At 43.2% G+C, this 21,506-nt stretch overlaps 1 protein-coding gene across 1 annotated transcript in view; it reads left to right on the top strand.

The window, feature by feature from the left end:
• fut8b (fucosyltransferase 8b (alpha (1,6) fucosyltransferase)) overlaps nucleotides 1-21,506 on the top strand; it is a 104,445-nt gene that overhangs the window by 49,601 nt on the left and 33,338 nt on the right. Inside the window, exons 2-4 of the mRNA XM_080491015.1 lie at nucleotides 7,871-8,477; nucleotides 19,288-19,406; nucleotides 20,536-20,698. Of these exons, the coding sequence (XP_080347141.1) occupies nucleotides 8,275-8,477; nucleotides 19,288-19,406; nucleotides 20,536-20,698 (485 nt within the window). The 5' untranslated portion in view covers nucleotides 7,871-8,274. The remainder of the gene's footprint in view (nucleotides 1-7,870; nucleotides 8,478-19,287; nucleotides 19,407-20,535; nucleotides 20,699-21,506) is intronic.

Here is a 21,506-nt window from a genome sequence, read left to right as displayed (position 1 = left end):
GGCACCTTGGATGGGTTGCCAGTCCATCCCCAAAACATTTTTTTAAAAATGCAGAAAGACCCTCCAACAGTTATTGGACAGTGGGAGAAAACCAGAGTAGGTGCAAAAAAAAACATATGCACACATTTGGAAAAAATGCAAACACAGAAATATCATCACCGAACCCGAACCATTTCTGTGAGGCGAGAATACGACCCGAGTCTCCACCTTAAATAGATTACAGCACAACACAATCGCTTCTTCGGGGATTTCTTAGATATGTTAGCATGCAAGCTTTCAAACTACACTTGTCTCGCTTATCTCATTAACTATTAATTAATCTTACTAAATGGTATTTCGCCAAGAGTTAAAGATATTTTGGTCATGCAGAGTTGCTGGATTCCCATTTGTTAGAAAGGCTCTATGTACCTGAAATGCGAATTACATATTTATCTTAGACCCAACACCTGTTATTTATCTATTCTTCTTTTTCCACAATGTCTCTCTGTGCAAAGAGCTATAATTCACCTCAGTGCAGCCTCACAAGTTCAGTCAATGTTCGACTATAAGATCCTTTTTACCACATTTCAGTTATCTATCCCATTACATGATTCTCTAAGTGCTGTTTTAAAAGACCACTGCAATAATTAGAATCGTGGTTAACACTAAATCCTGTTTTTCTTTTTTTTCTTTTTTTTTTTAAGAGGATTTCATCAATTTAACTTGTGCAAAATTGCTTTCTCCATATATGGTCATGTAGATTTATCACAATCGATCTTTAAAAACCAGCCATGTGTAATTTTTCTGTAATGGCGGAATTTAAACTTACTGAGGGCACGACCTGGTCTAGTTTATATCAGCTACGTGCCTTTCCTTGTATATCTGTACATTTAACATTGGCATCAGGCCATTTTCTCTTCCAGCTCTGCCCCCCCCCCCCGTCACCACGCCAGGCTTACTCTCTACCTTTTAGTCTAAGTTAATGGACTTCTGCACATTCAGCTTGGAAATGTTGTGAAGTAAACAGCAGCTCATGAAATATTCACCATTCTCTCGTGTGTGTGCGTGTGTATGTGTGCAGTGTGCAGTCAGCTGGGTGACTCCCGCACACCCACTCGCGGACGCACACATGCATATAAAACACCAGGGGCACCCCGAAATGCTAACAGTGTCTCCGCATCTCGGCTAGAAGCCAGCAGAAGAGCGAGAAGGAGCACAGAGGGTGGGAGTACTTTGCTGCTGAGTGAGTCAGACATTTACAGTATTCATATTGATGGAAAAGAAAAAACCTGGCAGCGTAATGTTTTTGTTGCCAATGACAGCAAAAGTTGGAATGAACATTTAAGGTTACAATCCTCTTGTAAATACGTGTGTTATTTCCCCTTTATCTGCTTCTTTTTGGAGTAAAAAATATCATTATGTGTTTTCAAATGCCATTGTCTTCCTGCTTTTACTTTTTTTTTTTTTTTTCATTTGGTTGCTTTGTTTCATACACGATTTAAAATGCATCATCCCAAAGCACTGGTGCGATCCATCCCGTGGGAACAGGAGATCCAGGGGATAGAAGGTCGCCGGATTGAACCTTCAGAGCAGCTGAGAAAATAACCAGAAGAGCTGCTTGTAGTGGCCATTTGTAGGAAAACGGAGAAAATGAAAGGCTGCAACAAAGGCTGTTTCTCAAGAACAGCTTGCTCAGCAACTCTCCATGGATAAATAATGGTTAAAAATTGCTGGCAGTGTTGGTGTTGATGTTTCTGTTGCTGCATTTCTAAAGGCCAAACACCTGCAAGATAAAGCCCGCATTGTGCCCGTGAGCTTTTAAGGAGAATTAGATGTCTCAAACTGGTGATATGCTGGGATGCAAAATTCAAAATTGCATTGAACACCTTGACAGTATCGGAACTCATCCAGAATATCCGACGTTCAATCATAGAACAGATTTAACTTCATTTGTCAAGCAGATATTTCTGCATCTCAGCTATGAATGTAAAAGCGGCTTTTCTCCATTTCTCCCACCTCGCCTATGCATTTGTCCCTGATCTTTTTTTTGGCTTCTTGTTTTCTGGAAAACATGTCACATGCTAAAATAGCCTGACACATGTAGCTTCTTGATGCATATTTCGCTTAAAGTGGTTCCCACCGACACAGACTAACGCAATCTGCACGTACATAGATGAGAAGTGACAGTTTGGATCTTCGGTATCTCACAAAAATGAGATAATCAACCAAATCGTGAATTATATCTTTTCTTGAGACAACATTGAATCAATGACGCTTTGATACAATGTAAAGTAGTCCGGTGTACAGTTGTATGATGATAACTTTACTGTCCCCTCAGAATAACTCAACAGACAGCCATTAATGTCTAAACCACTGGCAAGAAAAGTGAGTACACCCCTAAGTGAAAATGTCCAAATTGAGCCCATTTAGCCATTTTCCCTCCTTGGCGTCAGGCGACTCATTAGTGGTGCAGGGTACCAGGTGTGAATGGGGAGCAGGTGTGTTACATTTGGTGTTCTCGCTCTCTCCCTATCATGCTGGTCACTGGAAGTTCAACATGGCACCTCATGGCAAAGAAGTCTCTGAGGACCTGAAAAAAAGAATCGTTGAGCTTCATAAAGATGGCCTCAGTGATAACATTTCCAACAGCCTGAAACTGAAGCGCAGCACAGTCCAAGAACATAAAACAGTCCAACAGGACAGGTTCCACTCAGAACAGGCCTCGCCATGGTTGACCAAAGGATATGAGCACACATGCTCAGCATAATATCCAGAGGTGGTCCTTGTTGCACACTGCATCAAGTTGATGACCCTTCTAAAGATGATGCACAACAAAGCTTGCAAACAGTTTGCTAAACACAAGCAGATGACGGACACATATTACTGGAACCATGTCCTCTATTAGGACGAGACCAAGATAAACTTACTTGGTTCAGATGTGTCAAGTGTGTGGTGGCAACCAGTTGAGGAGTACAAAGATCTGGTCTGGGGCTGCATGAGCGCTGCCGTCACCGGGGAGCTTCAGTTCTTTGAGGGAACCATGAATGCCAACATGTACTGTGACATCCTGAAGCAGAGCGGGATCCCCTCCCTTCAGAAACTGGGCTACAGGGCAGTATTCCAACATAACAACCCCAAACACCCCTCCAAGACGTCCACTGTCTTGCTAAAGAAGCTAAGGGTGAAGGTGATGGAGTGGCCAATCATGTCTCCAGACCTAAACCCTATTGAGCATCTGCGAGGCATTCTCAAATGGAACTTGAAGGTGCACAAGGTCTCTAATATCAACCAGCTCCGTGATGTCATCCTGGAGGAGTGGAACAGGATTTCAGTGGCAAACTAGAAAGCTCTGGGGAACTCCAGGCCCAAGATGGTTTAGGCAGTGCTCTATTTAGGAGTGTACTCACCTCTGTTGCCGGCAGTTTAGACATTAATGGCTGTGTGTACAGTTCTTTTACGTACAGGCTGTGCACCGACTACTTCACATTGTATCAAAGTGTCATTTCTTCGATGTTGTCCCATGAGAAGATATTGAATATTTGCAGAAAAGTGAGCGGTGTATTCACTTTGGTCAGATATAGGTGACGCTCTTTTCCACTCGTCCTGGAGCTGCAGTAGTGGAGCCGCTGTAATAGAAGCCTCCCCTCGCTGTTCTCCATGCATAATTCAGCAGTGGACCTCATTGTGGCACTTATTGTCTGGAGACCGGAAGCAGCTGATAGATGACCTCTGCCATGGCCTGAAGAATCACCAGCACGACTGGAAACGGGTCGTCCCTGCTGACCCCTCAGGCTCCTGCATGTATCTGCAGCACAGGGACATTTTGTGACAGTGCCGGCAGTCCACCCCGCAGTACCACATGTGCTACACCGGCGCTTACCGTGAAGGGCACTCACAATGTTTTCACACGTCAAATATGTAGTTGGTGCAGACAAGAGGCCTACCTTTTTTTTTTTCTTTCTCGTTCATAAAGTAGCGCGACTGCACATTCAAAGGGAAGGAGTCAGATATTACATTTTGACCTGGCAATCATGTTTCCATTTTACTTGGAGGATGAGGGAGGAGGGGCTGCGGGCAGAAAGCAGAATATAGAAGAAGCGCTATATGGCTGACTTCTTTGAAACCCAACTCTCAGCAAATCTGTCAAACAGTTCAACTTAGAACTGATTTGGCCACTGCAGAGAACCTTTATTTATTCAAGTGACATTATTATAATTTCTATTATTTATGTAGCTGTCTGTTTGACTCAGAGGTAGATGTGAGAGGTTTGAGAAAATCCTAAATTCTTTGGGGCTTGGCTCAGTTCAGTTATATTTCTGGTAAAATATCACAGTGCCTGACCCTCATCAGTGGGATAGATTCTTGTGGAATGTCATAGTGTTGTCACAGTTTCTCTTTAATCCCGCTTCATTCTGCAGATACAAGACTGAGTAGACGTCTCTTCACTCTTTTGACCATAAGACATCTTATCCCCAGTTGTCTCTAACTGTGTTATGTTGATTGCGTCTTTGTCCTAGCCATGGCTAAGCTGAAATACCATTTTTAAAGCTTATAGACCAGATTGATACTATTCATATCGTGCAATTCAAACAATCATCCTGGACTGTTTTTCCCTCTGGTTGTGATTTTGCTGTCAATATATCATTGACACTTCGACTGAACCACACACAGTGTGCTCTCACTAATGTGACCTGATTATCTCACACTTAGTTCTACAACCTGGATTCAAGCAGTAACTCGCGCAAAAGGTTAATTTTCTTTTAGTATTATTGGTGCGAGACTGTATAACAATTTCATCTAAAGTGTGAGGTCCGTAAATCCTGCTGTGAGTTCCCAAAATGAATTATACTTTTGGCCTTTAACGTAGCTAATGTGTTCAGTGTGCTTTGTTTTCGTGTAATATATGCAATATATCAGACCGGCAGAGATGGGCACTCCAGGTCCTTTTGGGCTGCAGCCCTGCATGGTTTCCACCTGCCCCTGCTTTAATACATCTGATTGGAATGAGTGGCTAATTATCAGCCTTTCAGCAGAGCGTTAATGTGGCATATTAGATTAAGGTGTATTTGAGCGGAAAGGCATTAAGAATATGCAGGACCGTGGTCCTCTAGGAACAGAAGTGTCATTCTCTGCTCTATAGCGTCAAACTATTTTTACTTTATGCCGCCATATGTAGCCCAGGTGGGCTGAAACTGTTAAGCTATAACATGAAAGCCTTTTAATAATGGACATATTCATATGTTTCTCTCTGTGCGATTGAAAAGCTGCAAAAAACAATGACATGTCATTGAAAAACCCTTGTTTTGTGGCATCCAGCCCTGCATGGAATGACTCAACTTCTAGGTTTAGTTGGAAAAGTGCCCGGAAAATCTGAAAACCTAGTTATGAATGTATTTCTCTTCAGACTAATGTTTGCAAAAGCCTGTCGCTTCTCAGGCTGCACATTTTCTGCACCCTTGGCATGCATGCTCGAAATATAGGTTTGACACCATGTCTAGGTGTTGACCTCATGTGTGAAGCGCTGAGTATTTGGTTTGTCGCGAAGCAGATTCCACAAATTCACAATTTAAAATAATCACATTTGTCGACAACATGTTGATTTTAGTAGTATTTACAGTTACTAATCATTCAATAATGTTTTTCTTTACATCATATTCTTTTATTCTGTAGCCTTAATAAGAAAATCTAGTTTGTCGTGTATCAACGCTTGAACAACAGTCGACTGACCTTTTGAAGCTTCACTTTGGCAAACGTTTGAGGGGGACAGTACAACCGCTGAGGGTGGAGATATTGCCATTACTTCAAGTTTGTTTAGTGAAAGGACAAGAATGTGACAGCAAAGTGTAAACTGTGCAAGCAGCTGCGTCTGTGTGCTCTTGCAATCGTCAGAAGCCCTCTGTAAATGTTTTATTCTTTTCTAAACTTCCTTTTCATCAGATGGAAAATCCCGCTTATTATTCTTATCTGTGAGGTACATGAAAACATATCATGTGAATTGTGTTACGTTTTTGAGTATTAACTCCATGACAACACAGTTGTTACATGCCTATCATTATATTTTTTAATCTCACCTTTCTTAATTTTTCATTTTCTCTGTAAATCTGAAAAATACCCAACTTTTTCAAAGTGCTGTTAATATACCACGAGTAGACCCCTATGTTAGTTTAACTTGGTGTACAAGAAAAATAAGCTCCATATTTTCGCATTTCCAACTTGGCACCAGTTGGCTGTCCCATCCAGCGGCTTTATATTTAGTGTTTTGGTCTACTGCACACAAACCTCATTATGGTTCCTCAAACACAGTGACAAGGGTGCATGCAGCCTGGCTTTTAGTAAAGTCCCAGTCATGCATTAGCTGGTGAAGTGCTATCCTCTCGCACCTCTTATTTTTCATAATAAGACACAGCTCAGCACATCCTTGTGCTGCATGCATAAGTAGGCGCCACCCTGGTGTCAGCCCAGGTTTGTCACAACAGGAACACCCGCTAGAAAGGAATGTCTGCACAGATTTAAGTAATCCCACATCGTTCAGTATGAAATGAAGGAGAATCATTTGCACTTTCCTTGTTTTGGGGATCTCAGCTGCTGCATTCCGGGCAGCCTGTTCCAAGTGAAGCATGCACAGCCTCTGTGGTATTGCAGCATGGCACCATCTATGTCCTACATATCGACTATGCTGCTATGGTAAACATGATGGGATACTGGTAACCTACTTCTGTGCTGCCAGGCGAACCCCAGCAGGAACATTTTTTCTCCGTCTTGAACGCTTGCAGGAAGAAACACCAGAGACACTGCGACATGTCAATCAAACCCGTCCCACCAGCGCCACGCACAGAAACTCTGAGACGCTTGGCATCGTTCCACCATGCTGTGGTCGGCACTCGCAGATGATAGCATGCACACATACGCATTGACAACACACACACACACACACACACACACACACACACATATATCTGCCAGTCTTCATCCCATCACAGGACTAGTCTCAGTTGCGTGGCAGGCCTTTGTTGGGGAGTTGACAGTGAAGGTTGCTTCATAAACCCGGCACGCGTCCATCACCATCTCCCCCGCTGCTCCAAGATGAAGGGAAGTGATGATCCAGGGATTTTTACTTCCCTCTGCTCCATTAACTCACTGTATCACCTTGACAATGTTGCATCCTGTCACACAAGCTTCTGGGATGGTGGCAGCGGGCGCTGTGGAAGAAGGTAAATGCTTGGGGAGAACTTTGTGGGATTTAACTGGCACCAAAAAATCCATTAACGGCCGGGCTTAGTCGAGCTGTAACTACCAGGGAGTTGGAAGTTGTCGGAAGTGGGCTGTCCTGGGCTGTGGATGGTGATGCTGTGTTGAATTTTGAAGATATAAATCCTTGTGCACTGGATTCTGAAGGGTGTGTAAACAGGGGGCTGAGAGACTTCTGTGTCCCGGAGTCGTGTACGTGTGTGTATATGTGTGTGCGATGTGCTATAGCAGGACCGACACTGAAAGATGAACACCTCTGTCCTGCCTCGACAGCAATGCAGCACAGCGGAGGGAGTGCACATCACTATGTAAATGCAAATTGCAGCGTCATGCTGATCAATCTTGTAGGTTGCTGAGACAGGGTTGGTTCGGGGCCACTCAGCAGCGTCTTGGCTGTCGGCGCGCCTGCCCTGCTCTGTGCTCTTTGTTTCTGCACCCTCCTTATATGTCTCCTGCTCTGCTCTCCTATTCAGCAGTTTTTTGACTGTCAAGATGGCTTGCTTGGCTAGCACTTCAAGTGTTTCTTTTTTTTTTTTTTCCTTCCTTTTCATATAGTTTGTGTCTGACCAACATCCTGACAGTATTTTTAAATCAAACTTGCAACAGGCTCAACTAACTGCCACATCTTCATTTGTTTCCACAGGATGCACGTTGAATGAAAGAACCCTCTGGGACTGGAAGTACACAAACGGCAGAGTTGGATAAACTCGTCAACACAGGACTGCATGAAGGAGAGACGAGTCCAGTCAGGCAGGGAAAACACAGGCAGTTGAGTGTGGTCGCCATGCTTTAGCACACAGGGACGCCTGGTTGATCCACTGGAGAAACCCGCCCCCCGCCTTACCTGAAGCATACCTTCATCTGCAACATCAACGCACCCCCCCCCCCTCATCTGTCATTCAACCATCCCTGCAGAGATGCCGATGCCAAGGCTGGCGCTGTGGCATTTGTGGTGACGGGGCACAGAGTGTGCGTGCGCATCCGGCAGGGAGGTCGGTGGCTGTACAGGCACACCAAGAGGCACTTTTGGGTCGGCGTGGTTGAACCATGCGGCCCTGGGCTGGTTCATGGCGTTGGATTACCCTGGTGCTGTTGGCCTGGGGCACACTTCTCTTCTACATCGGCGGTCACTTGGTGAGGGACAGCGAGCATCCGGAGCGGTCCAGCCGGGAACTCTCAAAAATCCTGGCGAAGCTGGAACGACTCAAGCAACAGAATGAAGACCTGCGACGCATGGCAGAATCACTCAGGTAACAACACACTGGATGTTTTACGAACTGACTTACTTTTGCGCTGCAGTGACAACTAAACTATCTGTTGTTTTAATCATTGTATCGTCAACAGTCTTTCTCCGTTATAGTCTGATTTATTACTAGGCATATTCTTATCTTGGCTCTGGAGATACGACCACAAGGCCTAAGGGGCTTTTGTAATCATCCTCTTGAGTGAGAAAGCAAAAATAATTTACTCTTCTGACTTTTATTAGAAAATTGGAATCATCTATCACGGTTATTGTACACCTTAGTGTCCAAGTGAGATATTGTTTCTCCACACATCAGTGTTTACATTGTCAGAGAAAGTAAACCTTTATAAGTCAGCTAAATCAGCCTGAAAGAAAATAAAGTCTGACATCAAAACTTCAGCCATTCAGAAAACGAGCTGGTGCATCATTGGTTTTAGCTGACACCTCCACAGGACAAACAAATCTGTGGACTCTTTATGAGCACACTTGCGTCTGCTTTGCTCCATTGTGAGGTAGTATCCCCATCGAGATAAAGCCCAGCAAAATGCTACAAATCCCAACAATCCCTCATGATAACGCGAGTGATCCTCCATAGCTGCAAATAATCCACTTTGTGTCACAATGAATGAATCGCCATCAGGAGAGCGGTGGGGACAGCTTCCAGCCTCTTTCATACCTCTGGTGTGTCCTCATGCAAGCGAAGCAATCGTGTACTGCCGTGATCAGTGCTGCTTACACGTCCCTGACACGTGCATCCAGTAGAGGGCAGTGCACGTTCCTTGTGTCATGTGGGACAGCGTTTCAAATCCAAACATTGATGAAACTGGTTCAGAACTGCTAAAATAAATATTTTTGTCCCTTGTGGTATTTTGTCTGCTGGGACAATTCATCGCCTTTATGTTTAACATTGCCAGTGAAGGCGTTCCTAAACGTGGTCCTGATGTCTAAGTGAGGTAATATAGATGTGTTTTTAATCCCTGCACAAATTCAGAGTCTTTCCCTTGAAAGGATAGTTATTTCTGTTGTCTTCCAAGTTCTGTTGTCATCTCTGTTCCTTTCGCTGGTCACACAAGCTACCCTGCTCAAACCTGCCCCCACTGGTCATGAGTGAAATTACTCTGTTTGCTCCATATCTGTAAACTTCCCGCAAACGTATTAATTACACACATAATGAGTGCCGAAGACGGGCGGCGGATCCGTCTGTGTCCCTCTGGATTTTGCATTGAGCATATTTGGGCCTTAAGACGGGTGTTGGTGTAGTCTCAGCCTTTGAAGTTACATGAGAGAGCATTGATTCAAAGTTGCATGACCATTTCTAAATATTTACTCATGAATGAGCTCATGGAGGGTGCTGCTGCTTGATGTGCTTCAATGTTACAGGTCATCCTTAGGCTAGTTGTTGTTCCATCCAGATGTGAGTGCGTCAGTAAAATATATATTAGTTTTTCATTAACTGTGATGACATTTTTGCAAAACTCCAGTTCAGAAACAACTTGCTTGCCTGGGGGAGTGACCTTCTCCATTTAAAACAGTTGTTTGATGCAATGTCTGTTTCTTAAGTCCAGGTTTCAGTATAGCCTCTAGCCTGCCTTGTACTGCAATCATAGTCTTTTCCCAAAGGCCAGAATGTGGCAAGGAGTTGACCGTTATTTTGCAAATTTTTAATCAGCATCCGATTAAATCACTGTCATGAGTGCGTGGTGATTGGTTAAACAAATGCAAAGTTTCATTAGGTTTATCGGTCTTCTTTTCCAGAAGCAGATCAAGTGTTGTGGCAGAGTCTGCATGTGACACAGACTTATGGTCTGTCACACACTTCACCAGATTTTGCTGTGTTATTTCTGAAGGCAATAGCAAACTGTACGGGCCCATTAACCACACAGCATCTTTCACACATTGGAGCCTTGTGTAATAGAGAGACAGATGGTTCTGCGCTTATCTCCACATAAACACATAAACACGGCCTGTAAATGTGTGCGCGAGTGTGCATGCATGTGCAGGGGGGGGTTTGGTAGTGCGTTGTGGCGTGTGCCATATTAACAGGAAACTTCAGATGTTGCCATCCCTGCTCTGCTGTGATATTCCGATTCACTTTGATGCGTGGCCCCTCATCAGAGCGGAGAAACATAAAAACGCACAGGCACACGTTGCTTCAGACAGCTGGTCCCTGATTAAATCCCTTGCTTTTGTAATTATTCAGAATTGGCTCAAAAACAAAGGTGGAATTCATGGCATAAAAAACAAGTGCAGTTTTCAGTCGACCAGTGTCCAGATGGGTCCCCGACACACTGCACGCTTGTTGCTTGTTATTGAGTTTGGTTGCTGATGTGGGACTGAGGCCTGCACAGTTGTTTACTGGGGCAGTGCTACAGTGCCTTCTCGAGTCTTTCTAAGCTTCAGCTAAGTATCCGACGCAGCAAGCCAAAAGCAGACAACTGGCTCACTGAGGTTAAGCTTCATGAGCTATCGACGGCGACAGGGGTTTGTTCGTCCTCTGTTCAATTCTGTATCTTTGTGCGCACATCTGTGTGTGCCTAGGTGCATCCGTGTGTGTCTTCTTTACTGCTAGGAACATAAACCGGATTGAAAACTAACCAGTGGGGTCTTAGTTCAAGAATAGACGCCCATATTAAATCAATGGATTTCTAGATTAAGACGAGCTACATGAAATATCTGCAGAAAATGAATGCAAGTTAATGCGTTTGTTTGTGTGCGTGCGTGCGTGTGTGCGTGCGTACGTGCACACCAGCCAGATACAGGTCCAGAAGAGACTTAAAACATCTCAACCTGTCACGTCTCTTATCCTCATATTAGAGCTCTAATGGACACAAACTGGCTGTTACTGAGGTGCCCGTCACTCCTGCTACAGCCCTTTCCTTCTCTGGTCGTTCTCTCCTCCTGTTCCTTGTTTCACTCTTTCCTCACCCCCTCGTCATCCTCCCCCTCCACCTCCTTCCACTACCAAACTGCTGACAGAGGCATGGCAGAGAGCCAGACTCCAGCCGGCAGGTTGTCACAGAATGACTGACTATGTAACAACTCACTAGCTCACTGATCGACTAGCTCAGCGCATGCCTAACCCAATTCACCAGCTTACATGTAGTGCAGATTTATACTGAGAACATGAATCTCCAAATGTTGTACAAGGAGCACAACCACGAGACACGCTGAGATTGTATAAATGAAGAAGCACCTCAGCATTACTGTTGCGCATTTATTTTTCATACCAGACATCTCATACAGATTTAAACCCATAAAAGTGACATTACTGCATATTGTGTTGATTTCATACTCCATAGAAAGCTTCTGCATTGTAACTCAGTTTATAGTTCTCGGTAGATTTTAAAGGGCTGCACGGTGCCGTAGTGGTTAGCATTCGTGTCGCATAGCTAGAATATCCCCACTTCAAGTCTGGGCTTTTGTGGGTTGGTGCAGAGTTTGCATGTACTCCCTGTGTGTGATTGTGTTTTAACAGTACCGTGGTCTTCTTCCACAGTCCACAACGTGTGTTTGAGGTTAAATGCTAAAACTAATACGTTCATAGATATCATTGTGTCCGTATCGCTGTTTGCCTAGCGATGAATGCATTTACCCATAGTTGGATTAAGTGTTATAGAAGATGTATGGACAGATGAATGGACCTGGTTAGTGTCAGCAGAGCACTGGAGCACTAGATCAATTCATACCTGAAGGTACAGTATATGAATTTATTGTCTTATCAGCTTCATGACAGAGGGTTATTGAAAGGTGGACTCATAATATTGATCTTCTTGATAACAAATCAAAGGATTTGTAGTGACTATATTGTTGTGTTCATCAACATTTAGGTGAAATGTCAATCATTTTAGAGAGCACTTGTAATTCATCTATCAATCAACAGTTGGAATCAACAGGGTATCACCTGGCCAGCCTACAGGTCGAGTCTGGTGATTTGGATATGCAAGCTGATCCTAAGTGAATTGAGTGACAGGCGGTATGCCAACCTACCAATCGCCCAGAAGCATTAATGAGAGGTGAGCGCGGGGTCGAGTTGCTCACTCTGTCTGGCTCCGCCCTCTCTGCAGCTGTCGCTCACCTCGGGCAAGAAGCCACCGCTCCTGTGGAGACAATGACACGCGCCAGCCTGATGGTGTGACATCGGCGAGAGCGCGGGGTGAGAGTGACAGCCGGGCTGAGCGATGAGGACCTGATCGATCCCACAGGCATGCCGGCGGTGGGACGCGGGCGGAGGAGGGGGCGATGCAGAGCAGCCGAGGAGGATGGGAGCATGATGGATGGTGCAAGGCCTGCACTAAGTAAAAAGCAGCAAGAAGGAAATGAAAAATGAGGATTGAGGGGATGAGAAGCGTTACACAGACCACAGTCATTGCCCTAATCTGGTTTATATGTTATTTCTGGCCACCTCAGCGCCAATGCGATGAGTTGTTTTCCGTTTTACAATACCAGCAAAACCTGGGCGATAAAATACACTTTGTTTTGATTTTTTTTTAACACTTTATTGATGGACCCCGAATGTACCTTGCAACTTAAAGCAGAGGCAGAGAGTCATTTGCATAGGCAGTACATTGTGGCCCAGATGAACGACAGATAGATAAGAGGGCAATATTGAGACAAAGTGAATTCTATAACTCAGCAAAATTGCCTTGTTACAGTTTGGTTCATTAACCATTAGCACTCTACTGCTCACCTTCTTTGTATCCTCGTGTTTCTTAAGTTTCTTAGGAACTTTTGGAATTCACACTTTTGGGTTTATTTGCCTTATTTGCTATTACTTTCTAACTCTTTTTAGTCGGATACTAATCACAGTATCTAAACTGATTGTGTCGATCATGCAGTACAGGTTTGACATTGTGTCCGGCCTTGTGTCAGATATTGACATGAAATACAATACTGTTGTGTGTACACACAAGTTCAAGCAATTTCAGGGTAAGCTTTGTGAGCCAAATTTATGCTTGAGGCATAATTAAAGTTTAGATTGTGGCTGAAATGATTATTTCATATTTCGACATATAATTTGGGTTCATATAATAAGGGGTCACAATCAGTTTATACCGATGGCATGATAAGAACTTCAGTGCATCTTTACAGCGGATCAAAGAAACAAATTATAAATACTTACGTTTCTGTGATTTAGTAGTATTTTCTGGGTACTTTATGAGTATTTTCAAGGAATGTGTTTCCACTCGTACTTACTGTAGGTAGAATCTGCCCTTTAAATCCTAAGTCACTACATTTTAAATCTACATTCAAACAGCCTTTTCTGCATTTTATCTAATAATTACAACATTTCTGCTTTATACCTGCTGTTTTTTGCAAAACAATTCAAGTGTTTTTATTTCTTTAGTTCCCTTAGAACATGGCTATATTTCCCCAGGTAAACGAAGTCACGTCCCTTCTATTGACAGGGCAATTAACTGTGGTTTTAAAGTAACTAACGCTTTGTAGCTTCTTTGATTTTTTTTTTTTTTTGAAATTCACTTTGTACTTTTTTTTAGCTGCTGAGGAGAGAGAGTGAATTTATTAAGATGTTGGAGAAAGAGCTGACGGGCAGGAGGAGAAGAGAAAGAAACTCACAAAAGATTCACAGCGAAGGGGAACATAAAGACGGCCAGTGTAACTGAAGACCCCCCCCCCCCCCCCCCCCCCCCCCCCACAACTGTACTTTTACTACAGTATGTTTAAAGGTACTTGTAATTGAGGACAATGTAATCAGTGTGACGGTAGCTTTACTTTTTGTACAGATTGTCACGTCTCTTTCATCCTCTAATCCTTATAGAAATAGTTTAATGGGACAACGCTGTGATCTTCTTGTGTGTGAAACAATAATGGTAAGATTACTTCTTTCAGTGATTGTATAAGTCCAGCACAGTTCCGCCGAGCTGATCCTGCCCTGCGCGCGCACGCACACACACAAGACACACACACACACACACACACTGCCCTGCTTGTTGGGGCTGTCTGTGATTGGGACATCTCTGTCAAGTAGGGCTCCGAGCCGAAGGCACCAAAGCGTTGCAGCATGCGAGGCAAAAATGCAGCATTCACAATCAGTTTACTGGGAATCATGGTGTTTGAGTCAGTGCATTTAGCATGGCCATAGCGACAGGAAGGAAAACTGATTAGTTCCAAGGGGTTAAATAAAGCCACTGAGATGAGATTGGTGGTACACTTTTAATAAAATATGCTCAATTAACATATGAGGGATAGTGTTGTTCTCATCAAATCATTTAACTATAAAACCGCATTGATGTTGAACAGTATTAGATGGTTTTCATCGCGCCGCCACACATTTGTATTGTTCACTCGCCTTTCCGTTCTGCTGCATTCCTGTGGTTTATCAGCTTGACTTATCTGAGTCAAGTGGTTGAAATCAGTGAGTTCCCAGGAAAGATTCGAGCGTGTCAGGTCCAGTTTTTTAATGCGCCGTGCAGCAATCTCACATACACTCATACATACGTTTGTTTTCTATAATGCATTATCTATTTCAGGGTCATCTAATCCCGGCTGTCTATGGATCAAGACACGACATCCTGGACAGTCCACCACTGGCCAGACATAAACACTTAATTAACATATGCGTGTAATTTATAGGGACTTTATGACCTCGAACCAGGGGCAAGAGCACGGATCACCTCCCTACCGTGCTTCCTTTTACCCATACATGCTCCTCCCTAATTTATAGACCAACTCGCCTCAAACTGCTGCTATGTATTCAAGCCCTTTGAGTATTTTCAGTGTTCTGCTCATTTGATTGATGGTGAAATAATTTAAACATCTACCAAATAAATATGGATAACATCACTGCAGACTACAACCTCAAATTGAACGTACAAGCAACTTAAAATATCAGCACATGAAATGAGTAATCTATTATTGCTGTACTGGATCACATTGGATTACAGAAATGTACCTAAAAAAAAACCTCACTCTGGTGTGTAGGTTTGTGTAACCTTCTCTTTTCTTCACCTCCCAGAATACCTCACATCTCCCTCCATATATATATATATATATATATATATATATATATATATATATATATATATATATATGGGTTTTACAGGTCAGCACGTACAGGTTTTCTTTTGAAGTCAAGCTGAGTATATTAAATGTTACCCTGGAATATCCGTGTGCCCTGCCGTGCCCCCCATGCCCCCACTGTTCAAACTTCTCCGCCCCACTCTGATCATCCTGTGAACTCCATGCTTACCCACTGCATGGGTGGGAGCCAGCGCCCGCGACAGCTGGGGCAGCTTTTCAGAGGAAACTGGGTTGCAGGCTGAACCTCACCTGCTTTCCGGCTCACTGCTCAGCGCCAATAGGGCTAACCCCCCCCCCTGCTTTCATAGCTTGTCTTTCATTCTGCAGTTACCAACACACACATACCCACCCCACCGCTGCACCCCGCTTCCCCTGATTCAGAGTTTTCCTCATCTGTTACTTCTCCTGTATCGTTTGATTAAGACGCTGTTGAATCCAGCTGCCTCGTCTCGTCTCGGCTGCAGGTCCTCCAGAGATATCATTGGGGATCGTTTGTGTTTGTGTGCTGTGTTTGCCTCTTTCCCGTGTGTGTGTGTCTGGGGGTTTTGATACCGCTGAGTGTTTGGATATATTTAATATCGACATGTCTTGGTGGGAAATGCCTGTATTTTGCCTTCACTAACAGCTGCAGTGGTGGTTTATGTCTTATTTGAGCATACTCGCTAACCTTTATATCACATCCCTGCTCATTAGTCTGTGCTTGCTTGGCCTATTTTTTCCTTCTTCTTCAAGGAGATTTTGTGTTATGTTTAGAGTTGAAACTTCTTAAATCTCCTGGGAAAGGAAATCACCTATAGTCCTACTTTCTGTACAATAATGTAACAAGCAAGTTAAGGTGTGACCTCCTGGGATGGCTTGTTGAATGCAGTTTGAAGAGACTTTGCTGTGAGATAATAAAGTGGATAGCTGCAGAGAAAATTCACCGGGGTCTCATTTCAAAAGATCTGTGTCTGGCAGCTGTAATAGGTTCGTCACAGGTTTCACCAGAAATGGAAAAGCATGTAATTAGGGAGTGCATATAAATATCTAAGATGTCTCAAAAGATGTACAGAAGTTTATCTTTGTCCATTGCACAATTACATAATGTAAAAATGAGGAGATCCTCTTATTTCTTTTTTTTTTCTGCTCGGTTTCCGAGGCTTTGAAGCACATTGCTCAGTTAGTGCTCAGTGAAGTGGGAGGCCGGGGGTTTCTCAGGGACTAGGGTTTGAACACTGAAGGGGGAGTTGCGCAGCAAGACAAGCTGTTGCAACTTTAAAAGTCTCATCTTTATGCCTGCCAGCAACTGATGTTCCTTGCTCAGAGAGCAAATTGAGTTTGCATGCCTTGATGACTCATTAACATGGCCTTTGCAGCACTTCACTAATGCCCCTGTGGATTCGAACATATTAAATTTTTGATACTTTAATGTGGAGGGATTGATTTGTGTGAAGTGAGAGGAATTGTTTTTTTGGGGGGTTTTTTCCCCGGCTGATTTGAACTCTGTGCTCCTGAGTCTTCCGGGGTGCTCATTCGTGTTTTTATTGCATGCATGCTGATGCAGTTGTTCATAGTTCACCGACATTGAGCTGGGAAAATGCAAATGTATCGCTTTGCATTTATTAGTAGGAGATAATTAACCAAAACACTGAAAGCATGCAGTTGATCGCTCTACATGTATGCACTCTTTTACGGTACATAAAACGGATCAAACTTGCAATATCCCAACAACTCCATTATGCTTTTTGCCACACATTTTTCGCTTAAGCATCATAACTTTATTTAGAAAAATCCCAAAAGAGCTCCAGAAACCAAAAATCAAAAGTTAAACCTCAAAAGCCTGAATCATTTTTTTTAGCTTTCAGTTCATTGTGTGCCATCTCAGTACATGTTTTACTGAACAATGAACCTCTTTTGATGCCATTTTCCACATCTAAATCCAAGCAGGAGACCCCCCGCCCCTGCAACCATAACGCAGCACACACACTATGTGCAGTAATCAGAGGGAATTTCCACAATGGCTTCTAATAAATTGTCAAAGCACAGAGGAATAGTTTGTGTATAATCAGTTCACTGCACATGAAAAGCTTTGATTTTCAAATGGCAAGTTAATTATATCAGAGTATGTTATGAGCCCTGTGAAATCAGATTTGGTGTATTATGGAGTTATAATGCCTTCCAAAGTGAGCGTCACATTACAGCATTAACAGTCAAGAATAATATATATATCCTGTCGCCCCCCCCCCCCCCCATACATCCATTCAGCTGTCTTCTATATTGCCTCATCCAACCCAGTGTAACACAAAGACACAATCGCACTCACTCTGACTAGTTGCACTCTAACATGTGTTAGGACTGTGGAAGAAAAACCTCCCCTCAATGTTGTCTTTATACCATGATTTTGTTGATTCATGCTTTCGCCATGATCGGACCCCCAGATTTTTCTCCAATTTACAGTCTGGCCAGGCTGTACTTTGTGGCTCCATAGGTTGGACTAAACAAACACAGAAAGTGATTTAGTCCTGTGCACATAATCCTGAACTCAGAATAAATACAGCGGAACGGGGCTCCGGGATGCTGCTCTGTGGTTTTCTGAGCAGAATGAAGTTGAATTTTCAGCAGTAAACAGCACAAGCTGCCAGCCTTCACAGCTCGGCTGCTCCTGCTACTCGCAAGTGAAGAAATGAAAATGGAGTTACCCCGGCAAGACACAGTTCACCTCGCGCTAACTAGTGGCTGTTGGATGATAAACATCCTCACCGCTTCGTCGAACTCCCTGACGCCATTAATGACTACTGACTCCCCGTGTCTTGGAGAGCTTCGTTCTGCATGTGTGTGTGTGTGTGTGTGTGTGTGTGTGTATGACCTGCAGCACTTCTGGACAAATTTATTCGATTCCAGTCAGTAGTGAAAAATTAGTTTCACAGTATTTGCAGAACATCCATCATCTCTTTTCAGATGGAAAATAATGAGGAAACTGTAAAAACAGCCAAGTTTGTGGTGTGTGCCCCCAAAGAGATATAGAAAAGGTTTCAAATGTAGTTTTTTTTTGCATATTTGATTTTGGTAAACGCTAAATAGATTTCAGTTATAGCTGACACTCACACCAACTCTTATTTATTTTTAGTTTAATTAACAACTTTATCTTTTTTTTTAAACCAATTTGGAAGAAGCAAGCATCCTTTCTCATATTTTATTCATTGTTTTAGTCGTCTTTACTGTTGCGCTCTATATGTGTGCAATCTGTCTCCATTAGCTTTGTTTTTGGAAACGTTGAAGGAGCATCATATGTCTCCATACTCTTCACTTTCAGTTCTTTGCTTTTGTAACTTAATAAAATTGACTGTCACTGAAAAGTTGATTGTTTTTTTTTTCTTCTGAGTCTCACATATAAACTAAAAAAAATCTTGAGTATATTTTTTATTTAATTGTGGTAATCGTGACCTAAAACATCTTGTATTTTTGATTTACATGACTTTATAACAAGAGAATAAGTGTTTTGCCTCCTCTAAATAATAAGTTGGAAAAAAAATATTACTATGGACTGATAATTAGATGTGAAATGTGTTGCTGATGATGTAAAGTCAAATTAAAATGATTTGAGCTGCACCTGTATGATCGAAAATGAATCATCGAGGCAGCAGTTTGCATTTCCAGGAGATCGTGTTTATCACATTGAAGCTTTAATGTTTACTGGCACACAGTTTTACAGGCTTATATTGTCGTCAAGTTGGTAGGTACATTTCTACACACTACTGGGCTCATGCTCACGCGTCTCGTCTTCCTCTCGTGTGCCTCAGGATACCAGAAGGTCAGGCGGACGCTGGGTCCTTGGCAGCGGGGAGGCTGCGCTCCCTGGAGGATCAGCTAACCAGAGCCAAACAGAAGATCTACAGCTTCCAAAAACTCACTGGAGACGGTAAGCGGGGCAGGGCCGCCCAAAAGGCCGCCTGAAACAATTGGGCGCGGAGCTTAGAAATATGAAAGAATTGATTTTAAAGGTGCTCGGGCTGACTGTTAAATGAAAGAGTGCAGCTGTGAACTTTCTTTCCCGTGGCGAAATTCTCAGTCTGCTCCGGCATTAAAGCTGCTGTGGATCAGCTGCAATGATGGCGAGGCCACATCATCAGATGGGCAGGGGTTACGTTTGCACTCGCTTCTCTAAGCAGTGGTCAGTGGGGCAGGAAAACTGTCAGGTAGGGCAGGGAAATGTTATGAATGAAGTCTAAGTGATGTGAATACCCCAGTGGTACAATGGTGGATTGAGAGGAGAGAAATAAAGAGAGATTGAGAGAAAATAAAAGAGGGCATGCGAGCGTGGAGGGCAGCGAAGGGTCAGCCTCTCCATCTTGCCGCAGGGAGAGAAAAAGTTAAAAATACCCTCCAGCTTTTTTTCCTTAAGGGAGGACGTTTGGAGGGAGTGAGATGGAAAGGTAAAAACGAGCGTTCCCTCTCCGCCGCCAACTTCTTCTCCTGCTTGAGGCTGTCCTTCCCGTAATGTCGATTTTTTTTTTCTTTTTTTTTTTTTCTTTTTTTTTTTTTTTCGTTGGTTTATCTCCACAGAAACCAGAGCAGCGGTATCCATGTGGGTTACTCCACATTGTTTGTTGCGGGAAGGGTACACTTCCTTCCTGTTAGCGAAAAAACATGAGTGCGAGAGAAAGAGAGAGAGGGAGAGAGAGAGAGCCATAATGCAGAAAAACAGTGATCAAGTGTTCTTAATGAGGTCAAAGTAACACCCAGGGACAGCGCATGAAAGAAGAACATTTTAATGGTTATATTCTGACTCCACGCTTTGTGCCAGAAGGATGTTTACACTCACATAATCTGATGCTCAGACAGTCTCGAAGACCTCCAAACATTCTTCCTCACCTCGTTTCCTCTGGCTGTATTCCCACGGAGAGGCTTTGAAGTCGGCGTCATTGATTCTTTGTTTTAGATCATACCTGTGCCTCAAATGTCACACCGGCTGAGTATCTTTTGTTATGTTTTGTAAGCCGTTGGAAGTTTTTCGCTGTTCGCTCTTACTCGACTCTTCCCCCCCGCAGGTCCCGGGCCCACTCAGGAGGAGATGCGGAGGAGGGTGGAGAACGGCGTCAAGGAGTTCTGGTACTTTGTTCGCAGCGAGGTGAAGAAATTGGCCAACGTCGAGGCCGGCGAGAGGCAGAAATACGCTGACACACTCCTGCAGGACCTCGGACACCAGGAGAGGTGGGCCTGCATACATGTGATCCAACCTCTTCACAGTTTGTCGCCTTGGGTCCAGGTTAAAAAACGGGTTTGTTTGGTTCCTGTTGCATGAATCGTAACACTTCTGATGATCACTGCCAAGAAAATCAAGACTCAATTCTTGAGGCATCATGAGGAGATATGAAATAAAACAATAAATACACTGGTTAGGGTCTATGATGCATTTGCAGAAGCTCAGGTCTCCTGAAATTTCCTTTCACAGACCAAAATAATTCACATTATAGTGAGTATAGGTTTTTTTTCCCTTCACATTCGGAGCCATCGCAAAGTAATACTGAAAATGATAAGTAGTCATATTATATGATCTAGTGGAAGGTATAACCATTGCAAACTAAATATGAAGACCAACCATGTATTTAGAATAATAATATATAACTAGCGTAAGAAGAGTTGTGCTTTTTATGGAACCCAGCTCTCTAACAATATTGTCCTCCAATGTAAAAGAAATATTACAAAGTCCTGCAATCAACCAGAGATTACTACTTGGCTGGAAGTCTCTGGGGCACAACATGGTTCATGGTGTGTAGGTCGGACTCATCCTCCTTCCCTTTGAGAACCTTCTGCTTTCATGGATTGTAATAGCTTGAGCAGTTGGAGCCAAACGCCATGTTTCATAGGTATAGTGAATAAATGATTCTGAACTGAATCGTTCAACATAAAACCAGGTTCTTTGCTTGTGCTATATCTTCCACTCAAGTATAATAGACAAATATGATTTAAGTTTAAAAAATAAATTAAAAAAAGCACACATTTCTCTTATCTGCTAATA

Source organism: Lipophrys pholis, assembly GCF_963383615.2.
Source record: "Lipophrys pholis genome assembly, chromosome: 21".
NCBI classification, from domain to species: domain Eukaryota; kingdom Metazoa; phylum Chordata; class Actinopteri; order Blenniiformes; family Blenniidae; genus Lipophrys; species Lipophrys pholis.
This window is presented reverse-complemented; position numbering and strand designations above follow the sequence as displayed.